Source organism: Pangasianodon hypophthalmus, chromosome 20 (assembly GCF_027358585.1).
Source record: "Pangasianodon hypophthalmus isolate fPanHyp1 chromosome 20, fPanHyp1.pri, whole genome shotgun sequence".
Lineage (NCBI taxonomy): Eukaryota > Metazoa > Chordata > Actinopteri > Siluriformes > Pangasiidae > Pangasianodon > Pangasianodon hypophthalmus.
Window position 1 is genome coordinate 20,812,009 of NC_069729.1, and position 10,214 is coordinate 20,822,222.

At 35.6% G+C, this 10,214-nt stretch overlaps 2 protein-coding genes across 3 annotated transcripts in view; both read right to left on the bottom strand.

Annotated features, from left to right (window-relative positions):
* The window catches only part of lima1b (LIM domain and actin binding 1b), a 42,088-nt gene extending 41,356 nt beyond the window's left edge, over positions 1–732 (bottom strand). Inside the window, exon 1 of the mRNA XM_053227153.1 lies at positions 520–732. The gene's annotated coding sequence lies outside the window, so the exon portion shown is untranslated. The remainder of the gene's footprint in view (positions 1–519) is intronic.
* A 5,255-nt stretch (positions 733–5,987) lies between these two features.
* On the bottom strand, positions 5,988–9,103 carry LOC113538037 (tumor necrosis factor receptor superfamily member 23). Of its 2 annotated transcripts, none has more exons than XM_053226918.1 (7): positions 9,021–9,103; positions 8,830–8,932; positions 8,659–8,736; positions 8,497–8,559; positions 7,449–7,473; positions 7,199–7,338; positions 5,988–7,090 (listed from the first exon to the last, which is right to left on the bottom strand). In XM_053226918.1, exons 1-7 carry the CDS (start codon positions 9,048–9,050, stop codon positions 7,068–7,070), a joined length of 462 nt encoding a protein of 153 aa, XP_053082893.1. In that variant the 5' UTR covers positions 9,051–9,103; the 3' UTR covers positions 5,988–7,067. The 2 variants fall into 2 exon arrangements, with proteins under 2 accessions (XP_053082893.1, XP_026788649.1); XM_026932848.3 differs by having other exon boundaries at positions 5,991–7,093.
* Between the last annotated feature and the right edge of the window lie 1,111 nt (positions 9,104–10,214).

Sequence of the window (10,214 nt, forward strand, 5' to 3'; positions counted from 1 at the left end):
TAGATCAGGAGAAAATTGTGATTGTTGAAATTGAAACTAGAACAATGCAAAAGTGAGATCAAGATCAAGCTGATTTTCTGGTGATAAAACCCACATTTACAGAAAAAAGAAAGAAGGAAACACGGTGTGTGTTTGGGTTTCAGCAGATATACCTGTAGAGTCATGATCTCACCCTGAAAGAACACAAAGGCCCTTGTTTCTTTTAGAGAAAAGGAAAAAAACAGGAGGAAAAACAGGCTCGTCTTCCGAGGATAAAGTGCTGAAAAGAAGCTTCTTCCTTCACGCTGTCAGTTTGTGAAATGAGTTCAGTAAGAGGGGAAGAAGTGAATCTTTTTTTTCACCCAGAAGTGTTTTCTTCCCTCATTCAGCTTTTTACACACCGGTTATTAATGTGATCATCTCTCTCTCTCTCTCACACACACACACACACACACACACACACACACATATGCACACACATATGCACACACACACACACACACAGTGTTATTTAGTATTAAGAAAAAAAAAGATCCCCACCTGGTGTTTGAGCTGCTTCTCGTCTGGACTTTTGTTTGTTTGTTTGCTTGTTTGTTTGCTTGCTTTAGATTTTGTTCATGCCGCAGAATTTCTGTCGTTCGTTTGAAACTCTCCACACCTTCACTGCGTCACCTGCTTCCACAGAAATACAGAAAGAAGAGACAGAATGCACAGTAAGACACCTGACACTCCTGTTCCGTGTGTGTGTGTGTGTGTGTGTGTGTGTGTGTGTGTGTGGAGGGAGGTGCTAAGGCACAGCAGCACAGTGGCAGAGCAAGGCTGTGTCTCATTCACTGCTTCACTTAACCCTCACTACTTGAGAGCACTACATAGGGCAAATAATAATCACTTCTCCACCCTGAGTACCCTAAGATTCCCAAACAACTCCGGACCAGGCAGCAAGAGCACTAGATAGAGTTTAAAAGTATAGCTTTCACACTATACATACCCTAGAAATATCAAATTTCTACCTATTAGGTTTATAGAGCACTACGTAGGGTATAAAATAAAACTCTCTATACTTAAAGTACCCTAAGATTCCCAAACAACTCCGGACCAGGCATGAAGAGCACTAGATAGGCAGCTTTTACACTATAAGTGCCCTAAGATGCTTAACTTGTTCTCTACTAGCCATAGAGAGCACTACATAGGGTATGAAATAATGATCTCTCTACCATAAGCACCCTAGAAATCCAAAATGAGTCCCTACTAGGTTTATAGAGCGCTATGTAGGGTATAAAATAAAGGTCTCTATACTTAAAGCACTCTAGGAATCTCAAATAATTCTTAATTAGGCATAAACAGCACTTCATAGTGCAGCTATTACACTGTAAGTACCCTAAGAAGCTTAAATTGTTGTCTGCTATCCATACAGAGCACTACATAGGGTATGAAGCCAAGTATACTACATTTTAAGTACCCTATATGTACCAAATTGCTTGCTGCTGCACATATAGAGCACTAGATAGTGTAAATCTTAATCATTTCTCTACCCTGAGTACCCTAACAATCCAAAACAACCCCTGACTAGGCATGAAGAGCACTAGATAGGCAGCATTTACACTTTAAGTACCCTAAGATGCTGAAATTATTCTCTATTAGCCATATAGAGCACTACATAGTGCAGCTTTTACACTATAATGGTAATGAATAATGATCTCTCCACCATAAGCACCCTAGAAATCCAAAATGAGTCCCTACTTGGTTTATAGTGCACTATTTAGGGTATAAAATAAAGTTTTCTACAGTCTAAGTACACTAAGAATCCTAAATTGTTCTCTAATAGCAACATAGAGCACTACATAGGGTATGAAGCCAATACTACATTATAAGTAACCTAAATGTCTCAAATTGCTTGCTGCTGCACATATAGAGCACTAGATAGTGTAAATCTTAAACACTTCTCTACCCTGAGTACCCTAACAATCCAAAAACAACCCCTGACTAGGCATGAAGAGCACTAGATAGGCAGCATTTACACTATAAGTACCCTAAGATGCTTAAATCGATCTCTACTACCCATATAGAGCATTACATAGGTATGAAATAATGATCTCTCCACCATAGGTACCCTAGAAATCCCAAATTATTCCTTACGAGGTTTATAATGCACTATGTAGGGTATAAAATAAAGGCTCCTACACTCTAAGTACACTAAGAATCCAAAGTGGCTCTGAGTAGGTATATAGGACACTACATAGGGAATAACGGCTCCTACATTCAGTGTAATGATTATTTATTTATCCATATAAAAATTAATAATAAAAATAAATCACTTTTAGGGACAAAGGGCACTAGGTAGGGTACGAAATAATGTCTCCTACGCCGTGTGCGCTACCCAAATACTGTAGCAGCGGATCTGTAGGGCGCTATACATCCATCTATAAAGTTTTCTTTAATAATCTGAGAAACTGTATAAATGTATAAAGTTTTAATGTTGCAAAAAATTCATTTTTCCACGTGGTTTTTATTTTAATATAATTTTAAAATTTAATGCGTGGATTAAATGAAATACAAATCAAAGGCAAGGTAAATAAGTTATAATTTTTTTATAGATTGAGAAGGAAATTATTTTATTTAATTATTTTATTATTTTAATATTGTCTTTATTTTAATTATTTACTTTGTGCTGCTTCTGTTTAAATTCAGTTTCCTGTTAGAGACTCACTGAAGGGCGCAGCAGGAGTCAGTGGGAGACGTAATGAGACACGACCCACAAGCGGTAGAACCTGATTACGCGACACCAGATGACCTTGGGCGTTGCATTTCACCTGCCAAGTGACCAGGTGTGTGTGTGTGTGTGTGTGTGTGTGTTTCTCCTCATTTCTTATCCCTAGTGACAACATAGCAGTTCATTCATTAATGAAAATGCGTGTATAATATGAAAACACGACGCTTCACCTGGACCATGTGACTAAAACCAACAACAATAAGAACATCAGTAAAAAAAAACAGAAATGAGAAGAATATTTAAAGTTGTTGTGTAAACTGTGCAGTTCGCTCATGGAGCGAGAGAGATGACAAATAATTTCCCGCTGCACATTTAAAGCAAGTCACAAAGAATCCAGAAGCTTATTTAAAAAAGAAAAGTGACAGAATTTAATTCAGGAGGTTTTTTTTCTTAAATGTTGTAAATTTGTTCCAGCATTTTTCTTTCATTCAGTAATTTCTTTATATGATTTTGTACAACATTAAAAATATGTTACTTATTACGTGTTTTAAAAATAATTTAATATTTTAATTGATATTGCTTGAATCACTTTGTGCATTTTACCATTACTTCATTTAACTTATTGCATAATTATTTATTTTAGAATTATTTATTTTTCATTTTTTCATTTTTTATTTTATTTTCAGCTGTTATTTTTATTTTATATTTATTATTATAAATGCTGCTGTTTACCATCTTTATTACTATTATTATTATTATTATTATTATTATTGCTGAATCTGTGTGTGTGTGTGTGTGTGTGTGTGTGTGTGTGTGTGTGTGTGTTTTACAGCAGCTTTTATTAATCCTGACAGTTTAAATAAAGGACAGGACACTGAAGAACATTCTTTCTCTGAGAACATTAAATCACCGAGTCACGGTTCTTTGGGTTCCCTAGGACACACACACACACACACACACACTACCAAATCCTAGGTAACACAAACTAGAATATTTTAATAAATAAATCATTCGTATAAAGTCATACCGTGTGTGTGTGTGTGTGTGTGTGTGTGTGTGTTTGTGTTAAAAGACATCACCCGTGGCAGTCAGATGAGACAGAAGCCGCATTCAAATGATCTATTCAAATCCAAGTCAAGGTGGTTTACAAAAGATCCATACACACACACACACACACACACACACATACACACACACACACTCACATACACACTCACACACACACACACACACATACACACACACACACACAGCTAGAATGAATCCCTGCACCCGCTGGCACTGCACTGAATGCCAAACACCAATCACACTCCTGCTCTGTCTGTGTGTGTGTGTGTGTGTGTGTGTGTGTGCGCGCTCTCTAGGGCGCGGCTGTGTCCCGAATCACTTCTCACTCCTTGTATTAGTGCACTACTGATGAGTATATAAGGAATAAGGATTAACTTTAGAACTTTGCATCCTATCTAGTGCACTAAATGTATAGAGGGAGACTTTAGATTTCTTATGTAAGTATATTAGGGGACATAGGGAACTTAATAATGGCTCCCTATTCCCTATGTAGTGCACTATGTGTTCAAGGGCATGAAATAAATACTGTATGTAGTCCACTATGAAATCATGGCTGCTGCACCCTATGGAGTACACAAGCCATAAAATAAATGCTCCTTCTTTCTTAACTATGTCGTGCACTAGGTGTTCATAGGGAATGACGTGATGTCTTACACACTACATAGTGCACTATATGTCAGCTTTTTTTTAAAAATAGTGTATAAAATATGATATAATGGCTTGTATGCCCTATGTAGTGCACTAAATTTTGTAAAGGAAGGCACTGAATGCTGAAATAAGTACACTAGTTATGATATGAACAGCTTATACACTATGTAGTAAATTTGTCATGACTATGTAGTGTAATATACGTTAATAAGGCTTCTACACACTATGTAGTGCACTATATGTCAGAAAGAAGCCTCTTGACATTTATTTTCCTGTATACAGTATATACTGTGCACTCTCTAGAGTATAAAATAATGGCACCCTCTGTACACTACTCAGAATTTCGTATTCAGAACCGGGTTAAGCAGCTTCGCTTTGTTAAAATCACCTAAGAGTAGTTAAGTTAATGCGTTCAAGGTTGCCAGATTTTTAGTTAGTAGATGTGTCTCAACGTCTAGGCCATCACCTTTAATCACAAACACTCATCTTTCAACCTGAAAAAAATCAGGGATAGAAAATGAGGACCGAAGAAGGAAATAGCATTGTTTTTTCTTCGCTATAAAATATAGAATAGCACTTGATCCAGCGCATCCTGAGACCTGAATACTGATGTGCACAATTTCAATATTAAATCCTCTGAATGCAGCCCTAAAGCTTTTTGTCTGTATTAAAGCTCTACATATAGTATAAAAGATTACTTTTTCTTTCCTAATTAGCTCCCTACTCTGAATATGTGCACTACATAACGGGGTTAGTTACAGTACATTATTTCCTAACTAAATGTCCAGTAGGAGCCTTTTTCAACACTATACAAGTGTATTTTAGAGGGTGTGATATAACCAGGGGTACGGTGGCCTTGAAGGGCACGAGGAAGTTATAGTTAACTCTTTATTTAAAGTTGACTCTTTTTATTTATAGTTAACTCTTTATTTAAAGTCGAATATTTTTATTTAAAATTGACTCTTTATTTAAACTTGACTCTTTTATTTAAAATTGACTCTCATTAAAAGTTGACTCTTTTTATTTATAGTTGACTCTTTATTAAAAGTTGAATCTCTATTTAAAATGGACTCTTTTATTTAAAGTTGACTCTTTTTATTTAAAATTGACTCTCATTAAAAGTTGACTCCTTTTATTTATAGTTGACTCTTTATTAAAAGTTGAATCTCTATTTAAAATGGACTCTTTTATTTAAAGTTGACTATTTTCATACAGAGCACAATAATTCAATAACTATTGTCCAATAATTCAAATTGACTCTTTTTTTTAAACTTGACTCTTTTATTTAAATTTGACTCGTTTCATACAGAACACAACCCTACATGGCTCAGTATTAGATGCAGCGTAAGTGCGCTGTGTTACTAAGAGTTTCTACTCCCTATGTAGTGCACTACATGTTCAGCATTTGGGATTCAGTCCAAGTTAAGATTTCCCAAAACGGAAAATTCCTAATCCTAAAACGTCAGCTCTGGCTCCAGTTAGTGGTCATAGACAGTGAACACACACACACACACACACACACACACACACTGAAAAACTGAAATTTGATTGATTGTGTTTAATGTTCTTTTCATTACAGTACAAAAAAAATAAATAAATAAAAATAAATACTTTTTTTTCACGTTATCAAATGCATTAGCGGTTGTAGTGCATTAAACAAAAAAAAAAATTTTAAAAATAAATAAATAAAAGAAATAAAAAAGAAAAAAAAGTATGCATTTTTATTAAATTTAACAAGCAACTAATGACTAAATTAGAACATAACGCCGCTTTAAAAATTCCTTTAATATAAAAGTTCTACATATCAGGGATTTTTTGTATTAAATTAAAGCAGACGTGAACTTTTGTTGTTTTATTTTTGAACTCTTTTATGCTACACAATTAATCAATGGCAGTATATAAAAAATAAAGCATAAAAAGACGACTTAACTTTTCTTTTCCCCTAACGAAGATTAGATGTCAAAATGGACAATTCCTCCACAGGATGATGATTTCAGATTTCCCTTTATGGGATAAACGCTATTAAAACTTATTTTTTGGCTCTTTGTCCAATAATTACATTCAAAATAATACTGATTAAAAAAAATAATCAAAAATGAGAATTCAAGCTTACAAAACAAATATGTAAAACAAAATATGACACATGGTATCAGAATAATAAGTGGCTGTCCGTTAAATTGAATAAAGTAGTTCCAAACTACTGCATCGATTCGATTAAATGAAATATGCCCATAAAAAAATAAAACTGTGGTGTAAAATTATGGGTTACTGCACTCCGCTTTCTAACTAAAACTAGGAACAAGTCAACTAGATACAAAACGCTCACAACGTCACTTTACCCCAAACTGCGCTGATCAGTTAAAATCTTCTAAAAAAAAGTCTAATTTTTCACATTTGCATCTCAAAAGACTCACCTTTTGTACATGAACAGTTTTATAAACTAAATAACATTAAGTTAATAAGTTTTTTGGTTTTTTTTACTACAAATAATTAAATTCCACTTTCAAAGTTAGGAAATCGAAGACGTCTTGGATAACAGTTTTGGGGTAAAAGTGAAAAATTGTGTTCGTCTCACTGATCGTTGCTCACTGCTCACCAAACTGAAACAAAATGTTGAAGAAGAAAACGGTATTTTTCTCATTTCTTTCTGAATTTCTCTTCTTCAGATCATAATTTTGAAAGGTTCTTCTGAAAAAAACACACACACACACACAAAACAAATATTTTAATTTCAGTAGTTTATTCACAGGAGGACTAAACGTTTTACAGAAACACACATTTGGAGATATTTACCTGCAGGGTCGCGAGAAACGCTTCGTCTCGTGCACCACTTGTACACGACGGCCGCGATGATCAGGAGGAAAACCACAGGCGCGGTGGCGTAAAGAGCCATGTGCGTTATCACCAGCTCACCTTCGGGCTTGGGCGTGACACTGAAGATGAGTAATAACACAGTAATAAGTGTTATTAATAAGTGTTATTACACGCTGTATAGATTATACAGCTCATCTTTTTTTTAACAAGGATTCTGAGAAAGTCTTACATTGTCATGGTGACGGTGGTCAAACCTGCCAAGATAAATAACAAAAACATTAGTTATTAAATACAAGTTCATTCTAACATGCTCATGTGCAACATTATGACTTATAAATCTTTTTCTAACTAGATTATCAGTAAGACTCAACCTGCCATGTTCTGATTGGTTAAACTCTGTCATGTGACCAGCACTAAACTCAGCAAGCAAGTAACCAGACGCTTTGGATTAATAAATCTAACTATAAAGCGTTAAAATGCACGACGTGTTGCATGTGTGTGCAGAAGACGTGGTAACGTGAGTCATGTTGTTGACACACACACCTGCTTATTTTAACGTACGTCTGAAGAATTAAAAGTGACATTTGCTAGACAGCGTGTCAGAGCCAAACATTCCTGTCTCTCAGGTTTCAAAGACAAACTGTTAGAGAATATTTAGTGATTTCGTGCTCAGTGATGTCAAACACACTGACAAGCCGTCTACCGGTCCCACCTCCTCCAGCTTCAGAAGCAGTGATGAAGGACTTTTGTCCTAGCGGCGTGTTTCTCTGGAAACTGTGTGTACTAAACATATGCTATCTGTTCTGAACTTCTCTGTAGTTACTTCCTGGAATGTTCTTCTGATGAACTATCATTTGTTGTTGTTGTTTTTTTTTTGCAATTAAATGCAGTCTGTTCTAACTGCAGTCTATTTTTATTGTTTTTATTTCAGTGAAGAATGTCAATAATTTAACCCATTGAAGTCGAGTTGTTGACATTGACATGTGATTGATCATTAAAATGATTTCCTTCAGTTCAGCCCGCTCGACACTGGCCCAAGTGTGATGTTACCTGAAATGAGTCAGAGACTCGGACGTGCCTCTGTAACACTATCTCACTTCTCAATATCTCCACCTCCTAGTCCTGTTTCTAGACTTTCTGTTTAACTCTGAAGTGGACTTTGACTACACATCTTGGACAAACCTTGATAAAAATGCACAAATATTCACACACACACACACACACACACACACACACTTAGAGCTGAAAGAAAGAGAAGCAGGAGCACATGGTCTTACTGTTCTCAGAGCATTTGGTATCAGAGAAGTTTGTGCAGGGAGCGATCATCTGCGTACCGTCAGCTATTGCAGAGAAACATGGAGAATAAAGCATGAAAATCTGCACTGAATTTTTGTAGCATAAAGTTTAGCATAAAGAGTAGCACAGAAATGTAAACTCACTACACTTGGTGCACTCCTTACAACTCACTCCGGTGAACAAACGTCCCTGTCTGGTGCAGTTAACAGCCACATACCTTCCTGAGAATCAGTTCAGAACTCATTACTATAAGCCTTACTTTTATTTTTATTTATTTTTATTTTTTAAAGACATTATGCATTGTGTAAACTCACCTTCAGGGCAGAAACTGCAGCAGATTGAATCCGGGAGCTCAAATTCGTTTTCAGGACACGACTTCACATGAAAGTCCAGCATCGCAAATGCCAAGAGTGGCATCTACACAAACAGACACACAATTTTAAAAATAAATCAAAAGTTAAAATGAGAAAACGTTTAAATGAAAAGGGACGTTTCCAGCATTTACCCCGATATTCATTTTTCTCCAAATGATCATTCTGGGAGTGTGTTCAGCTTGCAAATCCTCGAGATACACTGTACTCTGATACAAATACCTCTACACCTGGATGACTCAGAGAAGGTGGGGCTTAAACACACACACACACACACACACACACACACACACACATGGAGACAGTGTGCATGACTGTACTTGCCTGAGACGAAACCAGTTCAGTGTGAAATTTAACCTCACACCCCAGCCTTTTATATTTTGCAGTTTCTCCTCACTGTTTGTGTTTATTAGTATGTGATTAATAAGAATTTTTATTAATCAACCAGGAAGCCGTTTTTTTGGCGACAGCAGAGATTATAATATAATGCCTGTCATTTTAGGTAGTGCATTATAGAGTGTACACACCCCTTTATTGCTCGTTAGCGTGCATGTATTATTTTTTTTTTTTAGCTAGTGTACTGCAGAAGAGTGCACTTACTTTACTTATATGACATTTAAAGTTCTTTAATGCATTTGGATTTTTTTTTTTTTTTTCCTTTTTTAAAGAATATTCAGTAACTGCGTCTAACAGCATTTCTGGCTTTTATTTATTTATTTATTTATTTATAATTATGCAATGTAAATTGTGTTGCAGCTTATTCGGTGCACTCCCTTTATTTGCCATTTATTTATTTTATTTTATATATTTATTTGTTTATTTATTTTTTACAGAACGTACACTCACTCTTCAGAACATTTACTGACTGTTTATTTATTTATTTATTATTTTTTTTACAGAATATCTACTAGGTTTTAAGATTTTTTTTACAGTAAACCCGCTCACTGCTCTGTGTTGTATTAGGAATGGATTATTGTGTTTATTTGCACTCACAGTGATGCTGTTTATTCTGTGCTCTACTGTTCAGCCTTTAGAGCATTTTATTGCTGTTTTGCTCTTGGAGGCGTTTTTCGGAGGCGTGTGTGTGTTTTATCAGCGATGGAGGATCCTGTATGTAGGGAGGTGTACTATAGGAGGCGGTGTGGATAAAGGGAATGAAATGGAAATGAAACACAGTAAGACACAGCAGCACGACGACATGGATGCAGGGATTCTTACTGCAATTCTGCACATATTTAGAGCATTTCTAATGTAATGATTTAAACTGTTTTTGTTTAAATGCAGTGCAGAGCAATGTTATTCTGTCTTATTAAAGGGTCGAGTAAGAT

Excerpts from the sequence above, each read along its gene's own strand:
- LOC113538037 (XM_026932848.3), bottom strand. The coding sequence starts at position 9,050 with ATGATCATTTGGAGAAAAATGAATATCGGG. Across the intron at positions 7,474-8,496 it reads TACCAAATGCTCTGAGAACA|GTTTGACCACCGTCACCATG; the intron begins GTAAGACCATGT and ends TTATCTTGGCAG. Across the intron at positions 7,339-7,448 it reads ACCACCGTCACCATGACAAT|TGTCACGCCCAAGCCCGAAG; the intron begins GTAAGACTTTCT and ends ACTCATCTTCAG.